Source organism: Choloepus didactylus, chromosome 15 (assembly GCF_015220235.1).
Source record: "Choloepus didactylus isolate mChoDid1 chromosome 15, mChoDid1.pri, whole genome shotgun sequence".
Lineage (NCBI taxonomy): Eukaryota > Metazoa > Chordata > Mammalia > Pilosa > Megalonychidae > Choloepus > Choloepus didactylus.
Genome location: NC_051321.1, coordinates 30,750,193 through 30,777,686, shown reverse-complemented (window position 1 = coordinate 30,777,686; position 27,494 = coordinate 30,750,193). Strand labels below are relative to the sequence as shown.

The 27,494-nt window shown below is 41.9% G+C and overlaps 1 protein-coding gene across 2 annotated transcripts in view; it reads left to right on the top strand.

Annotated features, from left to right (window-relative positions):
• Nucleotides 1-2,732: 2,732 nt before the first annotated feature.
• Nucleotides 2,733-27,494, top strand: part of WBP1L (WW domain binding protein 1 like) — a 57,534-nt gene continuing 32,772 nt past the window's right edge. The window contains exon 1 of one of the 2 annotated variants that reach the window (XM_037805084.1): nucleotides 2,733-2,907. In XM_037805084.1, the coding sequence (XP_037661012.1) occupies nucleotides 2,818-2,907 (90 nt within the window). In that variant the 5' untranslated portion in view covers nucleotides 2,733-2,817. Of the gene's footprint in view, nucleotides 2,908-21,906; nucleotides 24,227-27,494 lie in introns of those variants that run through there. The other variant, XM_037805085.1, reaches the window with a different exon arrangement.

The following is a 27,494-nucleotide window of genomic DNA, read 5'->3' as shown; positions in this document are numbered from 1 at the left end:
ATCTCTCTGCCACTGAAGCTTATTTCATTTCCTTTCACATCCCCCTTTTGGTCAAGAAGATGTTCTCCATCCCACGATGCCGGGTCTACATTCCTCCCTGGGAGTCATATTCCACGTTGCCAGGGAGATTCACTTCCCTGGGTGTCTGATCCCACGTAGGGGGGAGGGCAGTGATTTCACCTTTCAAGTTGGCTTAGCCAGAGAGAGAGGGCCACATCTGAGCAACAAAGAGGCATTCAGGAGGAGACTCTTAGGCACAAATACAGGGAGGCCTAGCCTCTCCTTTGCAGCAACCGTCTTCCCAAGGGTAAAACTTATTGTAGAGGGCTCAACCCATCAAACCACCAGTCCCCTATGTCTGTGGTCATGTTAGCAACCATGGAGGTGGGGTAGGCGAATACCCCTGCATTCTCCACAGGCTCCTCAAGGGGACACTACATCTTTTTTTTTTTTTTCCTTGTTTGTCTTTTTTCTTTTCTTTTTTTTTTTTTTAACTTTCCCTTCTTTTTTAAATCAACTGTATGAAAAAAAAAGTTAAAAAGAAAACAAACATACAATAAAAGAACATTTCAAAGAGACCATAACAAGGGAGTAAGAAAAAGACAACTAACCTAAGATAACTGCTTAACTTCCAACATGTTCCTACTTTACCCCAAGAAAGTTACATAATATAGCAACATTTCAGTGAACTTGTTCCTACTACATCCATCAGAAATTAACAGACCATAGTCATTTCTGGGCATCCCCAGAACGTTAAATAGCTTATCTGTTCTTCTTGGATTATTGTTCCCCCTTCCCTAATTGCTCTCTACTGCTAGTTCCCCTACATTCTACATTATAAACCATTTGTTTTACATTTTTCAAAGTTCACATTAGTATTAGCATATAATATTTCTCTTTTTGTGCCTGGCTTATTTCGCTCAGCATTATGTCTTCAAGGTTCATCCATGTTGTCATATGTTTCACCAGATCGTTCCTTCTTACTGCCGCGTAGTATTCCATCGTGTGTATATACCACATTTTATTTATCCACTCATCTGTTGAAGGACATTTGGGTTGTTTCCATCTCTTGGCAATTGTGAATAATGCTGCTATGAACATTGGCGTGCAGATATCTGTTCGTGTCACTGCTTTCCGATCTTCCGGGTATATACCGAGAAGTGCAATCGCTGGATCGAATGGTAGCTCTATATCTAGTTTTCTAAGGAACTGCCAGACTGACTTCCAGAGTGGCTGAACCATTATACAGTCCCACCAACAATGAATAAGAGTTCCAATTTCTCCACATCCCCTCCAGCATTTGTAGTTTCCTGTTTGTTTAATGGCAGCCATTCTAACCGGTGTTAGATGGTATCTCATTGTGGTCTTAATTTGCATCTCTCTAATAGCTAGTGAAGCTGAACATTTTTTCATGTGTTTCTTGTTGGCTTCCTTTTTGAGAGAAGATTGGCTGCTATGGGAGTCGGTGTTCTCTGCCATTAGGTCTTCATTTGTTCATTTATTTTGCCAACATTGATTGAGCTCATGGTTGGGTCCTATATGGGATGTTGTAGGGGTTAAAAAAAAATGAGTTAAGACCTGGTATGCCACAAAAAGCTCCAAATTAAGTGGGAGGGGCCAGGCAAGCAGATATAGATTAGATACACTATGTGGTGTCGTGTGAACCGAGAAGAAAAACCAAGAGGTGGGAGCCAGGAGTTTGTGAACAAAGAACTGTGTGTGTAAATGTGATTCGGTGTGCTATAGCATATTGAGGATCTCTTAAATTTTCATGTGGAAAAATGTGGTGGAAGGCACGATGAAGAGAAGTAGGCAGAGACCAGGTCACAGAAAGAACCATAGTGAGAAGCTTGGACTATATATTTTGTAGGTAGTAAAATGTTTTAAGAGGGGAAGCTGTGACATAACAATGTTTGGTTTTATATGGTACAAAACTGTTGCTGTGGTGTGTGGAAGGAATTTGAGAGAAAGGAACTGGCAATTGGAAGGGCAGCGGGAGGCCATTTGTATTTAGCCAGAAGATGAGAAGGTGGATTGAAGCAGTGGGGAATAGGGGTGGATTTTACGGTTATTTCTGAGACAGAGTCAACAGAATTTTGTCCCTGAAACTTGGGGTAACAAAGCACCGTGCCTCAGTTAAAGGTACTGTCTCATAGAGAATTCAAATTGACCTAAGCTGCTGCTTGGCCAGTTGGGAACAAGGAGAGAGACTCCTGCTAGGGTTGTGTTTCAAGACAAAAGACATTAAGAGATTTTGGGATTTCAGTTGTTTCCCCTTTAGGAACGCCCAGTTACCTTCTAGAAATAACTTACTTTCCAACATCATTTACAATCACCATACTCCTTTTTCTTTGCTAAACTGGGATCACTTCCGCCACACTCAAGATGCCCGCTCCCTATCAGCCTTATCAATACAGTACATACTCTGCGGCCCCGCCCCCGGTAAGTGCCATTTCCGCCACACTATGCGGGGTGGGGCGCATTTTAACTTGGCCGTGCAGCACCCAAGATGGCCCGGCTTCCTCCTACTTTTCATTGGCTGGATCTCTCTGGTCTTTCACCTATGAGAGGAGACATGCGATTTGATCGACAGCTACTTTAATCAATGGAAGAAGGGCAGGGGCCGATGAAGCACTGGAACTGGAGAGCCTCACCCGGGTCTGGGAGGGTGTTTTGGTTGGGGCGGAGTGAAGCAGAGCCGGAAGAAGGAGGGGAGAGTGCAACAGGAAAAGAAGAAGGAAGAAGAGGGAAGAGGAGAGGGAGGAGGAGAGGAGGGTGGTGGCGGCGCCGTGGCGGAGGAGCAGGAGCAGGAGGGGGATGGAGAGGAGAAGGCTCCTGGGTGGCATGGCGCTCCTGCTCCTCCAGGCGCTGCCCAGCCCCCTATTAGCCAGGGCTGAACCCCCGCAGGTAAGGGGGAGGGGGCGTTCGGGCCAGCCTGGGGGCCTGGGGGCGTCGACGCCTGGCAGGAGGGGACTGGAGACGGCGTTGCTGCTTGGCCTGAGGGGTCTGTCTGAAGGAGTCTTGTTGCCAAGCGTGGAGGGAGTCCCGAGAAAAGCGTCCCATACCTGGTGTAGAAGGCATCTAAGGGAGCGTCGGTGTTTTGCTGAGGGACTTCTGTGACGCTTTTGGTGTCAGGGAGGTGGCAGAGGCATGGTGCCAAACAATGTGGGGTCTTTGAGACGGCAGTTAGGTCAGGTGGGCTGGGGTGGTTGCGACTGGATAGTGGTGCTAAGTTGGGGCATGTGGAGATCATTCGTGTCCCCCCTGAGGGGCAGGTCTCAGGGGCAGCGCTGCCTGTGTGTTTGTAGGGCTGTGTAGGCTTGCCTAAGAGGAAAGGGGTTGAGAGGATATTTATTTCAAGCTGGGCAGGGGAAAGTTCTGAGGGCATCTTGGCCTCATTTCTAATGGGTAAGGCATGGCCCCCCTGGCGGCAGGTTGTTGGAGTCAGAACTCTTGGAAGGCAGATGGGATGAGTAGATTGAGACCCCTCAAGAGGAGGGGCACACTTGGGCTGTAACAAGCTTTTGCTGTTAGGCCGGGTGATCTGGGCCAGCTCAGGGCTTTGGAGCAAAGGATGGTGCTGATGCTAATACTGTCAGTCTATGGAGCACCCCAGCTTTTCTTGCTGGGTGGCTTGCTTTTTATCCGAGCAGGGAAGCTTGCTTGTGCTGATTCCAGTTCTGGCTGGCATTTCGAAACCCTAATGTGAGCGTTATTCCTGGTGCCAAGTTGGGTGGGGTGCAATAGGGGGAATCACCCCTCCTTTGCTAGTATTTGGCAAGGCTTTGCCATTCTGTTTTCTTCACTTTCTGTTCCCTTCCCTGTCTTTTCAGACAGGCGGACACAGTACGGTGGCAGAGTCTACACAGCTTCGTGCTTGAACTGAGTGTTGTGACCAAGAGTAGGAAGAGTCCCAGCAAAAATACTTATCTTTTCCCCAGGAGTTTATGGGCTGCCTTTTCACATATTCATCCAGTTTTGCCCATTAGTAGCCCTCTATTTTTAAAAATTAACTGCTTAAAAAAAATGAGATGAAATTCACATAACATAAATTTAACCATTTTAAAGGGAACAATTCAGTTAGTTCATTTACGTTGTTAACGCAACTACCATCTCTATCTAGTTCCAAAACATTTTCATTACCTCAAAAGAAATCTCCATACCTATTAAGCAGTTGCTTCCCATTCCTCCCTTCCCCTGGGCCCTAGCAACCACCAATCTGCATTCTGTCTCTGGATTTACCTCCCCTGGATAGTTCATATAAATGGAATCCTACAATATCTGACCTTTTGTATCTGGCTTATTTCACTTAGCATAATGTTTTCAAAGAAGTATCAGTACTTCCTGTTTTTGGCTGAATAATATTCCATTGTATATGCCACAGTTTGCTTATCCATTCATTCATTGAAGTATCCTCTGTTTCTCCTCAGAATAAATTTATGTGTATCAGAAATAGCATGTGAAAGGATTGGAGCTCACTTTCTGTCCAGTATATTTTCTTTTCTAGGGCTAGGAGCCTTCACTTAAAGGCTTTGTTGTGGTTCTTTGTATTCCTAGTTAAAATCATAAACCGGCAGGAAAAAGACATTTTCTTTGTCTATTAGAAAAGTTAAAATCCTCAGGACTGGTAAAGTTAGATAGAATAAACTGTTGCTTTTCCTTTGCACTTTTATTTCTATAAGTATCTCTAAAAGGTGGTTCCCAATGACAATGTTGCTAGAGGGTTGATTTGGGAATACAGGAGCCTTTGGAGGTGAGCTGGCTTTCCAAGGCAGCACTGAGGGTACCCTGGGCTTGTCTGCTGCTTCACCAGGATGGAGAGCTGGGGTTGGGCTCGGATTTGATGGTGGGAACAGGATCCACTTGTTCAGCAGGAAGATGGGAGGAAAATGGAGAGTCCTCCAGGTTTTGGATGCCTGGAAGGTGATGAGAGGATGTAGAAGGGGATCTGCAGTGTCATGCCCTAATTACATTTTGTCAATCACAGGCTGCTTTCTTATCATTTCTCTGGAGTTCCAATAATTATTTTGGGGACAGGGTAGCTTTGTACTTTGTTCCAGTTGGATGGATGCTAGCACTGACCAGCAACTATTATGTGGTTACAGTTTCTACAGAGAAGGGAAAGTTTTTGTTATGAGCAGTCTCCCTCTTCCTGACCCCCTACCCCAATCCCCTCCTACATCTCCACACCCCCATCTTTTATCCATGTCTCTTTTTGCTGTACTATTGAGTGCGAGATATCTATAGTGAGATTTGTGTTTTGAATTTTAACCTTTGGAATGGAAGTTACTATATAATAATTAACTCTGACTCCACCACAATTTAGTCAATTTGGATTTCTTTTTTTGACTTTTAGAAGTCAGCAAGCAAAAAAAGAAAAAAAAAATCGAGAGACCATTTTGGCATATAAGATGTACTTCAGGTACTGTTCTTGTTTCAACAATTGCCTTCTAGCTAACTGTAAACTGAGGAGGACTTGCTATGCTCATTCCAATATCAGAAATTGCATGGATATGTCATTGCTTTTTTTTTTCTTTTCCCTGAAATGGCCCTATCAAATGCAGTCTTTGATTACATACACATTTAATACCAGAAATATGCAACATTAGATGATTTGTTTTCCCTTTTACCAGCTATGCATTGAAACAGCCATCCAGGTCCAACAAAGTTGATCAGACTTGTTCACTTCTGTAATTAGGAACTTAGATTTAACTCTCCTATGGGTCATTATGACTCACAGATGTGATTTCTTGAATCTATAAGGAATGAAACAGCAGTAAAGTCTCCAAAAAGTAAGGCCTTGACGTTTGTCTCCTTCAATTAAATTGTGATTGGGATACATAGAGTTTCTTTCTTTATATTGTTGTTTAAATTTTTACCCCCCCAAAAATCTTGATTGTACTATTTAAAATAAAATTTTAGTAGAAATGTCTTTTTCCATGAGGTGACCCAGCCAATGGGCACAAATCTCTACAGATACAATCCTTACCTTTCCTCTGCTAATCTTAAAGGTTTGAGTTGGATGGGGACCCCACTTCCCTGTTTTTTTTCCCCATGGTATACCCTTTGCTTTGCCCCCCCATCCCCCACTTGTACTCACCCCCAATTGCCCCAGTTGTCAGTCCAGAAGCCCTTCTCCATTCCTGTTTCTTATGAATGGTATTTTCAATGTGATTACCATCATTCCTTCTTGTAGAATAGTGGGATGAGACTTCCAGACTTCCATTTTCTTAGTCTGTTTTATGTACCAGTGAGCATTTGTCTAAAATCAGACATGACAATCCCTATCCTCAAGTAACTGGTCATCTTGTGGGACAGGCGGATAACATGTACAGTGAAGTGTAATCTAGAGGGACAAGTGATGTATTGGAAGTGCAAACAAAGCAAGGTGGGAGCACCTGATTCTGTTAGGGTGACAGGAGGGTAGGGGTTTAGGGAAAGCTTCATAGAGGAAGAGGCATTTGGACTAGCCTTTTAAGGTTGATAAGATGAGTAAAATATATGGATCAGGAAGGGGGAAAAGTCTGTTTTACTGTGGAAAGAGTGAAATGGAGTTTGTATTTGGAGGTGACACTTGGTCTGTGGCTCAAGCTTCGTGTGTGGGTGTGTAGAGAAGTCAGAAGGTAGATGAGACTTGATTGGTAAACTGAGGTCAGATTGTAAGGAGGCCTTTGATTCATTTGTTTAAGGCACTGGTGACAGCGGTACTTGCTCTGATGTTGGAAATTATCCATATCAGCACTGTACAGTTCAGTAGCCACTAGCCATATGTGGCCATTGAACACTTGAAATATGGCTAATGTAACTGGGGAACTGAATTTTTATATTTATTTTTTGTGTGTCAACTTTATTGATTTACCTACTATAAAATTCACCCTTTTAACAGTGGAATTGTTGGGGTCAAATGGTAACTCTGTAACTTTTTGAGGAACTGCTAACTGTTCTCCAAAGTGGCATGATATTGAATTTTAATTAATGTAAATTAAGTATCTGTTAGTGGCTAATGGGCCATATATTGGATGGCTTTCCAGCTGTGGAGATGGGATGCAGTCATGGGCTGTTGAGGCTTGAGTTCCAAACCTGCCTGTTTCACTGATGTCCTTGAGCAAGTTACTTAGCCTCTTTGTACCTCGATTTCCTCATCTATAAAATGGGAATAATAATATTATGCACCTCAAGAGGTTGTTAAGTTAAAAGACCTAATATATTTAAAACTCTTGGAATATGCTTACTGATTATTAAGTATAATACTACTTAATTTAATATTATTATTGGTTGATCCTCAGAGTACATTGTGGTTGGTAAGTTAGGATCAACTAACTCCAAATAAGTTCAGAAACCTAAGTCTGGGGAGTCTGAAAGAGACTTCCTTGATTCTGTTCTATAGCTGAGAGAAGGTTTGTCCCTGTTGTCTCTTAACTACATAAGTAACTTTTCATGATGAACCTATGTGTTTAAAAGCAGTGGTTCTCAACAAGGACAATTTTGGCCCCTTAACTCCCCCTGTCCCCACCCCCACATCCTGGACATTTACCAGTGTCTGGAGACATTTTTGGTTGTCACACCTGAGGAGTGCTACTGGCATCTAAGTGTGGGTAGAGGCTAGGGAGCTGCTCAGCGTTCTACAATGCACAGGACTGCCCCCCCCCGCTCCGCAGCAAAGAATTTTCCAGCCCAAAACATCATTAATGTTGAAGTCAAGAAACCCTGTGCTATAGATTTTGAGGTCAGCCTCCCTGTAAAGAGAGAATATAGCACTGACAACAAGTTTCAGGGGCGTACTTGAAAGCATTACTATCCTGAATCTTGATTATTCTCAGGGTTTGTTGATGTGTGGTTACCAGTCAACTCTGCTTTGTCAGCCAACATGAAACATTTTGAAAAAAGCCCATTTTTTAGTCTGAGGTTCAATAAGCAGGTGATTCTCCCTTATTCACCCAATATTGAACGAACTTTCCTCTTGCTTTGGTCTGCTCTGTGGTTTCATTTTTAAAGCATGTTTTGTTTTCCCCCAATGAGAGCCTGATGGCCAGCTACTTTCTTTTCTCAGCGTTCTCCATGGTCCCATAACCAATCTGAACTGAGTCATGTTCTTAGAACTTTTTCCTTTCCCTATTCAAAGTCTTGACTCCACTTTCATCTTTGGTCTCATGCATGTTAGCTTGTTCTCACACACACTTAACCTGCGGGGTCTGCCGTGAGGGAAGCTGAATGTCCTGGACCTCAGGGTGACTGTGTCTAGAGGAGAGCCCTCTCTTCCAGGCCCCCAGGAATACCCTCATCAGTGGGTATTTGGCTCCAGCAGGCAACTCTTTATGGATGCTGTGGGTGTCTTGGATGGCTTTGGCTTCAGAATGCCAATTGCCTTTTGAATACCCGGCCATCTGTGGACCTGAGAGGGCTCTTCCATCCTGCCTTGTTAGGACAAACACCTGAGGGGCCGTCAGCCAGTTGGTGCCATGATGGGGGCTTCTGTGGTTCATCCCCAGTTGTGGGCACCACTGGGACCACTGATCCCACTATACACAGCAAGTAAGAGTAGCCACTGAGTGACAAAGGACAGTGCTGGTAGGTCTCAGTGACCTGCCTCCTTGGGGGCTTTTGGGCACTGCCCTTTTGGGCCATCTTTTTCAGCTCCTCTAGGTGGAGCAAAGTCTGGCCTAAAAACTGCATGCCATGTGGAAACCACAAAGAAATACAAATAATCCAGAAGTGGCGAACCTGGGAGGTCAGGGAAGGGGAAAGAAATCTCATCCTGTTGAATTCTGTGGCTTCTTGATGCAGTTCTGGGCTTTCCTAATTTGAAAATTAAAGTAGGTTGTCCTCTGAGACTTGAAGATCACCATCCTTTCATGGACTCGGTGTTTAGGATACACACTCTTACTCGGTTTTTATCTGACTTTCCATAGCTTTGTTTTATTTATGTTTGATTTTCCTCTTTCCACAATTTCTTCTGTGGGAAAACTGATGGGCTGTATATCTTCTGCAACATCATTGTCCTCATAGTGCCAAGGCTAAGTTTTGATTCAAGAGCTCAGGTGTTTTAAAGAATTACTTGTTTTGGAAGAGGTAAAAATAAATATATGACATTGCAAAAATAATTGTGGCATTGAAAGAGTGGCTCCTTGAATGAAGACTTATAAAATCATATCTGTTTTGATTTTTAAATATCAAGCTAGACGAATCTTATGTTATTAACACTGTTTTATTGCACATTTTCAAATTAGGGGCATGGGTTCGTGGAGAAAGCATTTATGTTTTTCAGAATTCTACATGCTGCTTTTTTGTTCACTACTTCCTAATTTATCTTCCTCTAAAATTCTGCCTGGCAGTTTCATTCCACTTGTATTAAAAACCAAACACAGAAACAACTGAAAAACAAAAACACTGAACAGCTTAGTCTTTTGATTAGATCTAAGTATTTTTCTTTTAGTGGTTCATTTGTGAGAGGAAGTTAATATATGGCTTTCTACACTGGGATATTGGAGTATTTTAACTCCTTGGGCCTTGCGTATAGACTTGAAAAATGTGAGAAATTCATCCTGGGTGCTTCTTTCTTGGGTCACTTATTTCTAAATCTGAAAACCCCCTTGCCACACTTGCCCAGGAGCGGGGAAGAAAACCTGTACAACTGTGATTTGACACTTGTCCACTATGGCTGTCTCCATTTCCCCCCCTTTCAGATTGATTGCTGCATTTCTTTGAGTGTTAGGTACCTTTAACCCTTTTTACATCCTTTTTTAATTACACAAAACAACACATGTTGACAACAATGGTAAATAATACAGAAACCTAAAAATGTAACACATGTTGACAACAATGGTAAATAATACAGAAACTTAAAAATGTTTAGAGTAAAAAGTAAAGTTCTTTGGTTTGGTGTGTATTTTTCCTAGTTTTTCTGTTTGTAATACATATGTATAAATGTAAAAATTATTGGTGAGGATGGGGCTTTTTATTTTCTTTCTTTTTTTTTAATAGAGAAGTTATAGGTTACAGAAAAGTCATATAGAAAATACTGAGTTCCCAAATATCGCCCCCTTACAGTTTTCCCAATATTAACACTTTGCTTTAGTGTGGTACTTGCATTACAACTGTTGAAACAATATTATTATAATTATACTATTAACTACAGTCCATAGTTTACAGTCACTCTTTGTGTTGTACAGTTTTAAGTTTTTTTAAAATTTTTATTCTGGTAACATATATACAACCTAAATTTTCCATTTTAACCACTTTTAAGTATACAGTTCAATGATGTTAATTGCATTCACAATGTTGTGTAATAACGGAATACCTTATATGTAGTATTTGCAGCATGCTCTGTTTTTTGCCTTATTGTGGAGTTCTTCCATATCAGTATATATACCTTTGATTATTTTTAAGTGCCTATATGGTGTTGCTTTATACTGTAATTTATTTAACACCCCTCCATAGATGAAGATATGCTGTTACCAAGTTCTTGCCATTTCAGCTGTGCCACAGTGAACACTGTATTACTTATTTCCTTTGTGTGGTTGCATTGGGGATTGCATGGTTGGGGTATAGGTATGTACATTTAAAATTTGGGGAGATTGTGTAAAGTTGCTCTCCAAAGTGGTTGTAATCAGTTATATTCCCACGAATAGGGTATATGAGGGCTCATTTCCCCACCCAGGAGTAAGCAAAACTTTGTCATCTACACCCTTATTTGTCCTTTGAAGATGTGCCTTCTGATTCTCAAAAGCCTGGTCTGCTGAGCTTCCAGACTCCACCCCTGTTTGCAAAACCATGCTCTCATTGCTCTGGAGCAGGAGTCATCCTAGGCCAGTGAGCCCGCAGCTGAAGAAGGGTAGGCCAGCCTGCTCAGGGCCTGAAGGAAGCGTTTGTGATCCCCTGGATGGTGTTGGGCAGATGGTCTGGAGCTGTTGTTGGCCAGCTGCTCTATAGGACACAAGTCTAATTGTGACTGACCAACTCCCCTTCCATGGAGGTTATCTCAGAAGTAGTGACCCTTGGAAGTAGCAGAGCACAGCAGTTAAGGTGCTGAGTCTGAATCCTGGCTCTCCTCTCACTGTCCACATAACCGTGGTGGGCTAGTCAGTCAACTTAAGTTTTCTCATCTGTAAAATAGAGATAATAGTACCTACTTTTAGGGTTATTGTGAGGGCTAATTGAGTCAATACTTAAAAAGCACTTGGAACAGTGATTGGCACATAGTAAGCACATGGTAAATGTTAAGCCTCAATTAATATCATCCCCACCCCACCCCAGCCTTTCAACTTTGGAGAAGCTTTGAGGCTTCACTATCCCCTGACTGACCTAAGATCTGTTTCCAGTAGGGCAACTTTTTAGTTAACTTCTAGTCCAAAAGGCACGTGAATCACTTTGTCTCATTAGCCTCGGTGATCAGATGAGGGATGCTTTTTCAGCAATTGTTTTCTAATAATAAAGCGTGAAATGATCTATTCGTAGAGCAGGTGAATTAGAATATACACTGCCACTCCTATTTGCATGTCATTGTGCTCTCTTGAGTGAGGAAAAGAGTGATGGGGTTGCCACTATCAAGAAGTGCACTCACAGTTGTCTCAGATGTAGGAGTCTTGCGCATTGTCCATTCTGACCACAGTGCTAAAAACCACATTCAAATCAGCCTGCACATGGTGTACTGTGCTGGGGTGAAGGCGCCCTCCTGGGGTTTCTTGTCGCCTGCCCCCAGCCTCCATTTGGCACTTCCTGTTCTGAGGTAAGGCTGGTCTTTGAGGCTTTTTTTTTTAAAGCAGCTTTATTGAGATATAATTTACATACTGTAAAATTCAACATTTTGAAGTGTAGAGTCTTTTTTTTTAGTGTATTCACAAGGTGGTGCAACCATTACCACTATCTAATTCTAGAACATTTCCATCACCCCAGAGGATGATGGGGTGGGCACTCCCTCCCCCCAGTCCCTGGCAACCTCTAATCTACTTTGTGCTTCTATGGATTTGCCTATTCTGGACGTTTCACATAAATGGAATCGTATACTATGTGACCTTTTTTGACTAGCTTCTTTCGCTTAGCATATTTTCAAGGTTTATCTATGTTGTAGCATCTTTCAGTACTTTATTCCTTTTTATGACAATAATATTCCATTTTATGGATATACTGTATTTTATTTATCATTCATCAATTGACAGACATTTAGGCTGTTTCCACTTGTTTGGCGATTATGAATAATGCTGCCCTATGGACACATGTTTTAAATTCTCCTGGGTATATTTCTAGGAGTGGAATTTCTGGGTCATATGGTAACCTTATGTTTAAGATTTTGAGGAACTGCCAGACTGTTTTCCAAAGCAACTGCACCATTTTACATTCTCACAATGTATGAAGGTTCCAATTTCTCCAGATCCTCACCAACACTAGTTATTATCTGTCGTTTTTAGTATATCCATCCTAGTGAATGTGAAGTGGTATCTCATTATGGTTTTGATTTGCATTCTCTAATGACAAATGATGTTGAGCATCTTTTCATGTGCTTATTGGCCATTTGTATATTTTCTTGGGAGAAATATCTGTTCAATCCTTTGCCCATTTTAGTTGAGTTGTTTGTCTTTCTCTGTTGAATGTAAGAGCTCTTTATATATTCAAGTCCCTTATTAGATAAAATGATTTGTAAATATTTTCTCCCATTCTGTGGGTTTTCTTTCACTTTCTTGATATTATCCATTGAAGCATAATGTTTTTAATTTTGATAAAGTTCCTTTTTATCTATTTTGGTATTCTTAGTTCTTTGAAGGACTCTGTAAAGTTTAGTATTACTTTGGGACAAAAATGAACGTTATTTAGAATAGGGTCTGTTTTAGTTCCTAGCTGGCTTAACAACAGGAATTTATGGGCTCACGATTTAGAGGTTGAAAGTCCAGAATTAAGGTACCCTCAAGGCAGTGCTTTCTTCGAGAAGACTGTGGCTTTCTGGGACTGGCTGCTGGTGATCCTTGGTCCTTGATTTTTCTGTCACATGGCAGTGCATGTGGTCATCTCTCCTGGCTTGTCCCTTCTCTTCCAGCTTCTGTTGATGTTCAACTTCTGCTGTTCCCTCTGACTTTCTCTCTCTGACCTTCCCTATAAGGCCTTCAGTATTAGGATTAAGACCCATCCTGATTCAACTGGGTCACAGCTTAACTGAAGTAACCTCATCAAAAGGTCCTATTTACAAGAGTTCATACCCACAGGAATGGATTAAGTTTAAGAATATGTTTTTCTGGGGGTCTAGAGCTACAAGCTCCTACAGAATCCTTTTAATGTTTTTATTATAGAAACATTTAAACATAAATAAAAATTAAGAGAACTTTAGCAGTTCATTAACTCTTGGCCAGTCTTGTTTCAAATCAATAATGACACTCACCTCCAGTCATCCCCAGTGAAATTGTTTTGAAACAAATTTCAAACTTCATACATTTCAACTATGAACACTTCAGTTTGAATCTCTAAAAGATAAGGATTCTGTTTTTTAACATAACCATCATACAACATCACACCTTAAAAAATTAATGTTCGAAGACAGTTGTATAAAAATGTAGCTTATGAGGGGTGACAATGGGATTGGTAAAGCCATAAGGACCACACTCCACTTTGTCTAGTTTATGGATGGATGAGCAGAAAAATAGGGGAAGGAAACAAACAGACAAAGGTACCCAGTGTTCTTTTTTTACTTCAATTGCTCTTTTTCACTCTAATTATTATTCTTGTTATTTTTGTGTGTGTGCTAATGAAGGTGTCAGGGATTGATTAGGTGATGAATGTACAACTATGTAATGGTACTGTAAACAATCGAAAGTACGATTTGTTTTGTATGACTGCATGGTATGTGAATATATCTCAATAAAATGAAGATTAAAAAAATGTTATAGGATAGGATTTTTTAAATTGCTTTTTTACTAGAGAAGTTCTAGGTTTACAGGACAATCGTGCAGAAAATAACAGAGTTCCCACATACCTCCACTCACACACAGTTTTCCCTATTAATACTTCCCACACTTACCAAAGTGTGGTACCTTTGTTACAGTTGAAAGAATATTATTATAACTGTACTATTAACTATAGTCCAGTTATAGTTCAGAACCCTGTAGTTGACAGTAGGGGTCATTGTTTGTGCTATACAGTTCTATTTTTTCTTTTTTTTAAATTCTAGTAACATGTAGAAACATTCCATTTTAACCACATCCAAAAACGCAATTCAGCGGTGTTAATGACATTTACAATGTGTGCTACCATCACTGCCATCCATTACCAAAACTTTTCCATCACCCCAAACAGAAACTAGCCATTAAGTGTTAACTCCCCATTCCCTATCCTGGCTCCTGATAACTTGTATTCTAGTTTCTGACTTTATGAATTTGCTTATTCTAATTATTTCGTATCAATGAGATAATACAATATTTGTCCTTTTGTGTATGGCTTATTTCATACAACGTGTCTTCAAGGTTCATCTGTGTTGTCTCATGTATCAGAACTTTATTTTTTATTTGGTTTGTCTTTTTTGTTGAGTTGTAGGATTTCTTTATGTGTTCTAGATATTAAACACTTATCAGATATGTGGTTTCTGGGTACTTTCTCCCATTCTGTAGGATTTCATCTTTATGATGCAGTCCTTTGATGCACAAAAGTTTTTTAATCTTGGTGTTCCATTTATCTATTTTTTTCTTGTGTTGCTTATGCTTTGGGTATAAAGTCTAAAAAATCTTTGCCTAACACAAGGTCCTGAAGTTGCTTCCCTACATTTTCATCTAAGAGTTTTATAATTTAGGTTCTTATATTTAGGTCTGTGATCCATTTTGAGTTGATTTTTGTATATGGTATGAGATAAGGGTCCACTTTCATTCTTCTGCATGTGGCTATCCAGTTTTCCCAACATCATTTGTTAAAGAAATTAATCTTTCACCATTGAATGGACTTGGCACCCTTCTTAGAATCAGTTGGCTATAGATGGGAGGGTTATTTCTGAGCTCTCATTTCAATTCCATTGGTCTATAGGTCTGTGCTTGCGCCAGCACCATACTGTTTTGAATACTGTAGCTTTGTAATAAGTTTTTAAATCGGAAAGTGTGAGTACTCCAACTTCGTTCTTTTTCAAGATAGTTTTGGCTTTTCAGGGCCCCTTCCCCTTTCATATAAATTTGATGATTGGCTTTTCCATTTCTGCAAAGAATGCTATTGGAATTTTTATTGGGATTGCATTGACTCTATAAATCACTTTGGGTGGAATTGACATCTTAACAATCTTTAGTCCTCCAATCCATGAATATAGAATGTCCTTCCATTTGTTTAGGTCTTCTTTGGTTTTAGCAATATTTTTAGTTTTCTGTGTAGAGTCCTTTACATCCTTGGTCAAATTCATTCCTAGATATTTGATTCATTTAGTTGAATGAATAGGATAGGATCTTGCTTGTGAGAACTTAAGTAATGTCCAGAGGTAAAATTCTCTTATAAAATTCAGGTAATTATGACACTTCTTCTGTTTTCATAAGGAATTAGCCCTCAATAAAAGTTCCACTAAAAGTTACCCCAACAAAACTCCTCAATTCCATGAGGGCCAAATGTGCTTTTCACATTCCCCCATCCCTACCCCATTACTCATTTTTATTTGAACAGGTTAATTGGTAGAGTTTGAATTATGGCAAACCTCTTTTTTTTTCCCCCCCTCAAAACTTTCTTTGCTATTTTGTTCGACACATACCCATTTCCAACCTCTGTCCAGTGTATAAAGTGAAAGATTAACCTAGGACTTTTGCCCTCAATTTCTAGTGTAGAGAAAATTTTTGGAAAAATCCTATTCTTACCTGAGATTGCACAAAATGTTCAGAGAAACATAGAAAAATCAGGAGACCCTGTCAGCATATTTTCTCTTCTTTCAGCTCTCCAGGGGTGTTAGCTGAGTGTCCCTGTCCCATGCCTGGCTGACTATGCCTGCCCTTAAGGTACAGTTTTGGGGGTTTCATGCCAGAGGAGCCATACAACTGAGGGAGAAATGGAACATAGAATTTAAACACTGAAAGACACCTTAAAGAAGATGATGTTGTGAATAGGTGCTCAGTAAGAAAGGGAGTCTGTGCTACTTGAAGTGTAGGAGAAATGGGGTCGAACAGGCTTTTGTAACTGTGGGACTCTTCAGAGGCTTAGCTGTAAAGCACATTGATTGTGAATCTCCAAAATGATAGACTTCTTTGACCACGTGGGCCTTTTTTTTACAGAAATGGGTGGCCTCAGTGCAGTCTCTGGGCAATGCTGCTGGAAGAAACAAAGGCTCAGAGAGGTGAATAATTGGCTGAAGGCCATGAGATTAGGTAGTAGCCTGGCCAGTTCTAGAATGCCACAGCTCTGATGGAGTCCAGTTTGAAGGAAGATCTCCCATGGGCAGGAAGAACTCTGCCCCTTCAGTCAGAAACCTTTGGTTTGGTCGTAGGTCACTTTATGTATTGAGACCTTCAGTGTATTGTCTGTCAAGAGGAGGTAATACTATTTGCCTAACCATGTCACCAGCGATGTAAGGAACAAGTAGAGTGGATGCAAAAGAAGTATGGACACCTTGAATTCTCTGCAAAGATGATGATTTATTATTGTCTTTCACTTGTGAACTTTACTTTTTCTGCAATACTGAACAGATATTGCCCAGAATGTGGGTTTGAGCAAAGTGAAAGACCATGGAAAAGCTTTGTTTCTTGTGAGTCTATAAAGGAACCGCAATAGCTGTAAATGTAAAGATATTGGCGTCTGTTAGTTTCTTTTCACAGAGGGACAATGGCTTCTGCTAACGTTCCTTTCTCCTGTGATAGGGGATGCTTTCTCAGAGGTGCCTTTAGCTTTTTTGCCTTATGCTTTAGGCACAATAGCTTCTCTCTGCCTACGTCTTTTGCTTTGCTTAGGGCTTTCCTTGTGATTTGGACCCTGGTCAAGGTGTTTTGTGTCAGGATTACTTACTGCTGTCATCCTATGTGGTCTCACTCTCTGTGCCCTGGAGGCACAGGGTTCATTTAGGCTGTGGCCTGTGGTTGAACACTAAATGACGAAAGGACCAGCATCCCCTGCATCTGGTGCGATACCCTTTCTAATTTCACCACCTTTAGTCATCATTTCACTTGTGGTGTGGACGAGTGTCAGAAATTCCCCCGCTTCCTACAACTTATGGGAGGGATAAATTGTCTTAATGTTTTCTTCTGGTGTTTTTGGCCATGAAATCCTAGCCTTAGAGTAGATTTGGTTACCAAATAGCCTAAGGAAGAAGGAGTTAATATTTGATTCATGTAAGATCCAGGAAAGGCATAGTGCGGTAAGCTGTGTTTCCAGCTAGACCTTATTAAGTTTCACAATCCTTTATGCAAAAATAGACAACTTCCGGGTGTTGCTAGCAGAGTTATTCATTGAATGGGGGACAGAACTAGGAGCAACTTCTTGCCCTTCCCCATACTAGGAAAATTATTAAAGGGGTTTAGGTCATGTCCCCCACTCTAACTTGAGGAAGGGAATTTTATTTTTGAGTTGGTTTAAGTGCTTTCAATTTCTCAGCTGAGAAATTAGAGATGTACAGATACTGGCATACACAGAGGGCTTCCAATCAGACCTCAAAAAATCTGGGTAATATCCAGGTGTTCTCCTGATCTCTTAGCTGTTTGTCTGGTTTTGGTGGCCAGAAAAATGTCATCAGACTCATGTCTAGGGGATTGTGTTTATGACCATCTTTTAGTCATAGTCTTCATCTCTTTCTCTTCTTCCACCCAACAGTCTTTTCTTGAGGGCTATATAAGGCATTGCCTGGGTACTGTGAGGGACATAGAAGTGACAGTTATGGATCCTGTCCCTGAGTTGCTTATAATTTAGAGGCAGAGATAGGCCTGAGAATAAATAAAACATGAGGAGTGAAGTAAATTTTTGCCGAGTTTTTGAGCACGTACAAGAAGTGAGTGGGTTTTGCTATAAAAGCACAACCAAGATGCTGTCTCTCTGTACAGCGTGAATGGCTGCCCCGGGGACCTGGCACTCAGAGGGCCAGGAGCTGCTTTCAGCCTCTCAAAGTTGAGGTCCCTTTGATAAAACCACCTTTGATAAACCCGTCTTTCTTTGGGCCAGCCACCTTTGCACCTGAATTCCCACTTAAAGTGGTCCACATCTCTATTTTGCCCAAAGTTTGAATGAAAGTGAAAGATGAAATCAGATTTGGTGGACATCTTTGATGGAGGTCATTAATTTTTCTTAAAGGAGTGCTTTTTCTAAATTACATATGGGTGCATATCATGTAACATCCCACTTTCTATTCTTATTCTGAGCTTTGGTTTAGAGAGCAATTTGTGAGGAGACATGAATGTGTCTGGGGGACAACCTTGAGCTGTAAGTCACTGATTTTCATGTAGTTCTTGGCTGCTTGCCATTTTGGTTTGGGTTGAACTCTTTCCAGGGTAGGAAAAACGAACCTGGCGTTTTGGTACAAAAACAAACAAGGTGCTATTGTACTTGATGAAGCTAAAGTTCAAGATCCAACAAGAGCTCATTAACCATCGGTGACAGTCCACTGTCAGTGGTGAGTTTCACAGGCCCCTGGACTCTCTGAGAATGGCAGTAAAGGCTCATCCATGAAGGTAATAATTACTTGTGGAGTGACTGATTGTCAGCAGCCACAAGAGGCTTTGCTTGTGGGGCGAGGGGCAGAAAACTGAGAAGTAGAATTAGGAAGCCCTTGGATGAAGGAAGCTGTCGTGAATGGGTTTCAGTTTCTGCTGCTTGTATATCTCTGTATTTAAAAGACTGAGGCTGTACCATTGACATGGGTGTCTTTCTGCCACACGCCACCCCCACACCCCTCACAGGACAAAATCAACCACAAGATTATCATATTTTAGTGCAAAATATAATCAAAACAAGCAAAACGAAAGCCTAAGGCATCTAGTAAAATAGGAATTCCTATTCTTGATAATCATGGAGCTAGTGCAGTCATCAAAAAGAAAAAAAGTGCTAGTCGAAGAGGTACTCAGTAAATACACATGAGGATTGGGCCTCTACCATCTGGCTGCAGCTGATCTTTGCTGTACCTTTTTCTGCCTTTCTTCTGTGACCCATATATTCTTTCCATGCTTTTGCCCATGCTTGGCCCTGCATAGTGTGCTCATCTTCCCCACCCAGACCCTACGTGTTTGGCCACCCATCTTTTGATAAAACTTTCTTTGGCCATTCCATCCCTCAACACTCTCCCTTCTTCAAGCTCTTCTTGAACTTACTGCCTCCACTACTTCCCCCCACATTTGTAGAGTCCCTGTGTTCATTTCTGTGTGTTTGTCTTTTCTCCCAGACTGGGTAATTAGCTCCTCCAAGGCAAGACTAACTCATCCATTTGTCATCTCCATGGTACATTCTGGGTGGATGGTTATGACTGTGACTCTCAGGTCACAAATGAGGGGGAAGTGACAATTATAATTAATATCAGAATACTATCTCCATGTCTCCATATGTGTTCAAGCCATTTTGGAGCCACACGGGCCTGGTTGAAATGCTGACTCCATTGCCTTACTAGGTGTGTGCTCTTAAATGAGTTCCTTAACTTCACTGAAACTCAAGTTTTTTCATATGTACATTAAGAGATATCATGTTTGATGTTAGATATGCCTGATATGTTAAGAGTCCCCCCCTCTCTGAAATATGTCATTTGATGTTTAGCAAATAACTGAATACTGCTGTTTGCCCAGCCATCTTCCCCAGAAGACTCAGTAGTAAGAAAGCAACCACAGGTTTTTATGGATATCTTGTAGAAGAAATAAGTCCTGTGACTTGTGGAGCTCAGCAACCAGGAAAGGTGTGTTTTCTAGCCTTGGCAGGCCTGCCACCTGCCTACGTTTGTCCAGCCCCAGGACACAGATAAGCTAGTATTCTTGGTTTCTGGCCGCCAAGACATCCTCAGCATCAGATGTCTTTCTATTTGGTAAAGTTAGGTCTGTCATCTTTCTGGGTTTGGAATTCTTCCCATGGCATTCCCCAAAATAATTATTTTAGGATCCTTTTATTGATGCCCAGCCTCTTGTTTGTGACATGCAGATATCTCAGTTTGTCTTTTATTATGACAGACATGTTGGTTTGGGGTTTGAATTAGAATTCACTATTGCTTTTTTGAGGTAGGACTCCAAGGCATTTAAGTGTGTTTGTGCTCAAACCCGGAAAAGATCTCTTACCTCAGATATTTTGTGTTTGCCTGGCAGCCACTACTCAAAGCTTCTGGGAAAAAAATGACCTTAGGTCTGGAGATTTTTTCCTGCCCTAGGAGCCTGGCAGTTGCTGTCCTGTTCTGACAAAACCCTCCTTCTTCAGATTCCTGATTATGAAATTAGATACCCCCAACCCTCAGCTCTAGTCTCCTTCAGCGTGAGTTGGCTGGCTGGATGTGGATGTGGGGACAGTGTACCAGGTTACCTGAGATTCAAGGCATGAGGACAAATGTTCCAGTCTGCTCCTTGCAAGGGGACCAATTGTGCATTGGAAACAGAGAACTTTCGGGCTTTTCCATTTTCCCATTACTTCACAGAACTCTGCTCTCTGAAGTGGATCAGAATGGAAGTCTTGGGGCCCAAATGCCCTGAGTTCACACTCCACTGACAGGCCCAGTCTAAGCGGCAATCTTCTGAGCAGAGTACCGGAGCGCTGTCTGTTCAGTGTTCAACTCAGTCACACTTCTGCTTTTTTGCTATTTGTTTTTTCTCTCTTGGTAGGTTCTGGTCTAATACCCCAAATCGTGTATTGCAGTAAAGGAAAGAGCTTTTGGAGCCAGAATTCAAAATCGTTGCTTTCCTACTGTAGCTGTGTGACCTTGGGCAAACTATATCATCTCCATAAGCCTCTGTTTCTGCAACCAAAAAACAGGTATAATAATATCTACGTCATGGGATTGTTGTGGCGTTAAATGAGATGTTGGGAGACAGAATTCCTAGCACAGGAGTCTGGCTCATTGTTAGTGCTGAGCAAATACCCATCCCCCCCCATCCCAGAATTTTAGGATTGTAAATGCATAGACTGCCTAGAAAAAATGTTGCAAAAGAGACTTAAGCAAATCATCTCTAGTGAAAGATCATATATTCTATTGCAGTATGTCTTCTTAAATAATGAGTTAATCAGAATCCAAACAGTAGTGTACTCAGTGTTATTATCTTAGGGAGAAAGGGGCTGGCTCAGTGGAAGGATGTCTCAGATGCTGCTGGGGGCCACAAACAGTTGTTGCCTGCAACATTTTTACAGCATAATCCTGCCAGATTTTAGTTTGACTCTTCCTTTCACTCTTTTTTTAAGTTGGTGAATTGAGCATTGAATTTAATTCTGCTTGGGAAGGCAGAGTACTAAAATTATTTGAAGGATTTGTCCCCTCTTTGGCCCATCACATATGAGATGGGATCACTTACATAAAAGAACCCTTTTTATTAGGCTAGCAGAAATTGCTAATGATCATCTTGCCTCTTAAGTCCCAAAGCTGACTTCATTTGTCACTAGGTTTTGGTAATATTTGTGAGAAATGGCAAAAAGTGAACTTGCCCTCTTGGGAATGAGGTATGCTTTTTGTTTGCCAATTCAGCCCCCTTTTCTCCATAATACCCCAAACTCAGTGCCCAGTAGAGTTTAGTTAACAAAGGGTGTAGGCAGGGAGAAGTTTAGTGAGACAGAAGCCATTATCAGCAAGCAGTTTTTCAGAATATATGGTACCATGAGGGTTTAATGGAGTCTTCATGGTTTGGGTTAAACGCGGCCTGGCACACTCCTGGGAACTTAAAATCTTGTAAGAAGATAAAAACAGACAAATGTTGATTAGAAACACTGTCTAGAGAAGCATCCCCAAAAGGATGATTCATTAGGGGGAAATCAGAAAGTCTGTGATACAGTTTTGATAATTTAATCTGAACTTTTACAATTTTTTTTTTTTTTGATTTCTAGTAATAATGTTGCAATTCCACTTTTTAAGGGGTCCTGACTGATGAATATTATTTAGAAATGTGGGACATTTCCATAGCCCATCAGATCAAGGGCTTTTGAGCATTTTAGTGGTGGCTGTATCCCAGTGCCTAGGACAGTGCCTGATATGCTGTAGGCGTTCAGTGGGTGTGGATTGAATGAATGAGTACACATGTGTGCCATGGTACTCTCTCCAGAGAACTGCAGGCACCGAACTGTCTTGTTAGGAGGGTTCAGATCAGAGTTACCCATGTGGGCTGGAAGGAGAGGGGCTGAGGATGCCCTTTCCCTCCAGTTTGATTCCCAGCGTTTAATGTACCGCACACGTTTTGTGATGGTGGGTGGTGCCAGGAACAGGAAATGGAGGGGGGAGGGTACTGAAAGCAGCCTCATGACTCTTCCCTGGGCAGCTGTGCCTTGGCGTTCAGCCCAGCCTGTTTGTGAGGGTGTTGCAAGGCATGGGACAAACTGTCTGGTTGTGTCTTGAGAGTACATATTTGCTGAAGAGTGTTTCGCAGTCCCCAGACACCTGCAGCAGAAGCCATTTTTCTCCACACTTCATCCCTCTTCTCTTCTCCTTAGCAGTGAGGCTGCGATCTGTTCTTTTCACGAGTCTCCAGGAAATGGCTCAGCTGGCTTGGCACGTTTCATTTCCTTGTCAGGAAAGTCGATGTGACCTTGACTGTCAGTGAGGGACCTGCAGCCAGCACATTGTGTGTCTGACTGAATTCACTAATGATTGAGAAGTACTTTTGGGAACTCACAGTGACACAACTGTTGTGTACTGCTAATATTGTCCTGGGCGGGGGTTATAGATACTAATTTGCAGGATTCATTTCTGACTTACGTGGGTCATGCCCAGCACAGTGCTACTCCCATGGAAGCCTTTGATAAATATTACTGAAGGAAAAGTGTTGCAGAAAGATGAGCTGTATTTGCTCTGAGTCATGGAAAATATAATGAATTTGCAGCCTAAGAAGTTATTAGAAAGTAACTTTGGATTTAATAAAGTTCCTTTCAAGATCATTTTCCCCAAGAGTCATTTTTGCACATACAAATCCAAACATGGGCCTTTTGTCCTTTGCCAGCATCATCTTTAGTAGAGGATTCAGGCCTGGGGAGAGCTGCTGTGACCTGCTGTGAAGGGAGGGTGGCCAGAGGAGAGAGTTGGCACACAGGGCTGACTAGGAAAAGTCAGATCAGGACGCCCAGGACCTTTGCTCCTTGTGCAAAGACTTATTGGAAAGAACCGTTTTCTCCATAAACTGAACTTAGAGAAGAAAGCACAGCAAAAGTAAGGTGGTGAACTTTTCAGAAGCAAAAGTTAGTTTAAATATAGATGATCTGCTTTACTGGCAGCTTGGAGGCTGTGGTGGGACTTCTTGTACCTTTTGTAAGACAAGTGTGGAAAGATGTTGGCACCTGTACATGCACAGTTTGTTTATGAAATATAAACTCTCCTGTAGAAGCGAGGGCTCGAGAGGTCAGTGTTCAAGGTAGCATGTCCTACCTTAGCTGGGGAAAAGGTGCCTTTCCAAGTTCTCTCTGTGAATGGCCTCAATCCCTAGCAAAAGTTGGGGGAGCCAGGCTTAATTATTATTTACTCAGCACCGACTCTTGCAGGGGTGGGGGCACTGCCTCCGGGCTCAAGGAGGTGGAAAAATTTCTGAGAAGCTGACAGTCACTGGACCTGATTTTCTTTCCCAAGGAAGAGAAACAATACCTTGGGAGCTATAGAGTCCAGTCCTTATTCAGAGAAACAGTAGCCCTTTTCGGCTTTAGAGACTTGATTTATGTACAGCCCAGCTTGGTTAGAGCTGAGGGGAGCTAATGGGAGCAGGCAGCTCCGCTCCCCACCCTGTCCTTCCCCCATTGCAGCCTGGAGCGCTAGGTGGGTCCAGGGCTGGGCACCGGGGCTGTGCGGCCCAGACTCCTCAGTATTCCACAGCAGCTGTCTGAAGTTTTTTGTGCTGTGCCTGAGCTGATGTCATTTCCCCTTTGGCAGACAACTTCGGCTTTGCGGCGTCTGAGATATGTCACCAGAAGGTGGGGTGGGTCGGAGCCAGGCAGTGGGGAGTAGTGAGGAGAGCAGGAGGGCAAGTGCCTGCTTGGTCCCAGGACTCCTTTTACTTTATTTTCCTTGCAAAGGAAGACCGGTTAACTGGTATGGTGAACACGCCAACCGGCCAGGGGGAATGCTTCTTAGAAGACCTTAACTTTTTAAAGCCCTTTGTTCCAAACTTAGTGTGGACGATGCTCTTGCAGGATGCCTTTCCTTTTGGGTCTTAGACAGGTAATTGAATTGGTTATATGTGGATCGGGTTCGGGAAGGGCAGAAGGGTGGGGAGCTTGTTTATTGTACTATTGCTTTGGGTGGAGTCAATATTTTAGAAAATGTCTCTCAGTTATAGCAGGCCAGCTCCCACGCAGACATTCCATCTTCCCTTCTTGTTTGCTAGTTGCCCCTTAATTTCAGAGCCACCGTTTTCTTCATCCACATCCCTGAGGTCTCTCTGAAGCTGTCCTGTTCTAATTTTCCATTAGACAACATAAAACTGTTTCTGAAGCTTTGTGGAGGAAGCAGTTGGGTGGTGGGAGAGGAGAGGAGGAGAGACTGAGTGGGGTTCTTAAAACCCCTTTTATTCCCTCTTCTTCATTTTGATTTGGCTAGTTAGCAGAGATTTCATCGCAGTCCTCTGGTTCTGAAGGGATTCTGCGTTGGGGGCGGGTGGGTGGGGGGCTAATTTCTTTTTAAAGGGAAGGACTTCCAAAGTCTTTCTCCTTTCAAGCATGTGGGGTCGGGGCTCCGTGGCTGAGGGATGTCCTGTCTGCCTCGGGGATGGGATATTTTGGCCTTCCTGACTGATTTCTCAAAGCAAACAGACCTCTGTGGCAGAGACGTGGTTGCTTTGTGAGCTGCTGTTTGAACTGAAGCACTGAATTACAGCCGATAACGTAGCGTGGTATGAGAAAAGCGAATAACCTAGTGTGGAATGAGAAAACAGTAGCAACCCACTGACTGCTGTCTGCTGAGAAAACAGCTGATGCCAACTATTTGTTCCAGGGCTTCTGAGAGCACGACACCCCCACCCTCTCTGTGGTCTGGGAGGCATGTCTGTATAGGAATGTGTAACTGTAACCAGCCGCCGAGCTCTGAGGGGGTTGGGGGTGGGGATGGACGCTCAGCCCCTCTGCTGCCTGTTCCTGGGTGAGGGAAAGCTGCAGATGAGATTAAGCCTGAGAGAGAAGCTGCTAAGGACTGCTGGTTTAATCTCACTCGTAGGGGAAGAGTGCTCGGTGAGCAAATCGCCCTTGGGTTGCCTGAAATTCCTTAAAAGTAAGTCTCTGAAAAGCTCCAAACACTCCGTTACTGCTCTTGTAATCTTCAGAGTGTTCCTTTGATGCCGCTGATAAGCAGAGGTTAGTGGTCCCATTTTAAGTACCGCTCCTAGAACGGCTTTCTTTTAACCCAGGGAAGAGCCTGCCCTGTGAGGATTTTGAGCAGTGCTTGAAACAGGAGGGAGAAGCAGGCGGGGGAGTGCAGGGAAGGAGCAGGGCCGGGTAGACCCGCATTCACATCCTGGCTCCCCCTCAGTCCCAGCAGGCTGCTTGCCTGCTCTGAACCCCAGCTTTGAGATGGAGATGATAATACCTACTTGAAGAGTTTGGGGGAGGATTTTAGGGAAGAATGTATGTAAAATATGAGCACCCTGTCTGGCATAGAGTAAGCATTTAGTAAAAACTGTTATTTTTATCTACTCATTCCTAAAGATTGCAAGATCACAGGGAACAGGACACCTGGCAGCTAGAAGACTGCTCCTTTACAGAGAGGTTGTGGGTGCGGTGGACAGGAGCCCACAGGTGCGAGTGAGATCCCTCATCTGTCATTTGCTGGATCCCACTGTGGGTTGACAAAGTCAGGAGGCCACCTCCTACTGTGCTAACGTGCTATTAATCTTATTATTTATTTATTATTAGAGCAGTTGTAGGTTTACAGAAACATCACACAGGAAGTACGGAGTTCCCATATACCCTTCTCTCTCACGCACTGTTTTCCCTGTATTAGCATTTTATTATTTATTTATTTATTTTATTATTTATTATTAAATTGTACCTTTGTTACAATTCATGGAACAATATTATAATTATGCTATTAACTTTAGCATATCATTTACACTGGGTTGTATACAGTTAGTTCTATGGGTTTTTGTGTGTGTTTCTGGTAACTTATAGTCAACCAAAAATTTCCCCTTTTTTCCCTTTTGGAATATGCAATTCAGTGGTGTTAATTACATACACAAAGTTGTACCTCTGTCTCCATCATCCATTGCCAAAACTTTGCCATCATCCTAAACAGAAACTTCATATCAATTAAATCTTAAATTCCCCTCCCCCACTTGGCCCCTGGTAATCTGTGTTCTAGTTTTTTACTTCATGAATATGCTTATCCTAACTATTTCATGTAAGTGGGGTCATATAGTATTTGTCCCTTAGTGTGGCTTATTTCACTCAACGTGTCTTCAAGTTTCATCCATGCTGTAGCATGCGTTAGAACTTTATTCTTTTTAATGGCTAAATAATATTCTATTGTATGTATTAATGTATTATTCATCTTATTCTAATAGTACTAGAGGTGTCAAGAAGGGTAGGGCTTATGGCTAATAACCTCCATTTACTTAAGTGAGCATTAGGTTGTGAGTAGCATTAGATTAAAACCTTCAAGTAGAGTGAAGGGTTGGGATGGTTGTTGAGGGAAGCATCTTAGAGAATCAAGAGCAGGTGAATCTTTAGTGCTTCTTTCTGAACACTTGTTTCCTGGTAGAAGGCTGAGCTTAGAGGACTGCCTGAAGGCCCTTTTGGCCCTAGACTTCTGTGATTCAAACTTTGCTTGTACAAATTTCGAGTATTTTTGGTTACATAATTTTGTATATTTCCAGCATTTCTGTGTTTGACTGTATAACTGTGTTCTTTATTGGAGCCATGTAAAAGCCAACCTTCTAAAGATGATAGGTGATAATTTTGTTAAAAAGAAAATGACACAAAAATATGTAAATTATTAGTCTTTATTGTATCTAACGTGTACTTTCATATATTATTTCCTCTTAATCTGTATAACAACCCTATGTCTTAAGTGGTCATATTACCCTATTTTTACAGAGGTGCATGCTGAGGCTAACAGAAGTTGTCACTTGCCTAAAATTGCTCAGCTAGTTAGGGAAATGATAATTAAAGGTGGTTGTTTTTTGATTTTTTTTTTTTTTTTTAAAGCAGGGACTTCTGTTTTTCTCATTATCTAGACTGCATTGCCAATGTCAATGAGAATGGAATATTTGCATTGTTTTAGTTGGGACATATTTTTTTGAAGGTTGTTTCTAGCCTGCCCTGGTACCAGGTAAGTCCCTGCTTGCCTCTTTGTATGCCCATTTGCATTTTACTTTTAAAGAATCTGAAGCTTGCAACATCTACTGAATAGTGTCACTGCTTGGAGATTTTGAACACCTAATGAATATGCACCAGGCAGAAAGGATGCAAAGATAAATAAAACACAGTCCTTACTTTCA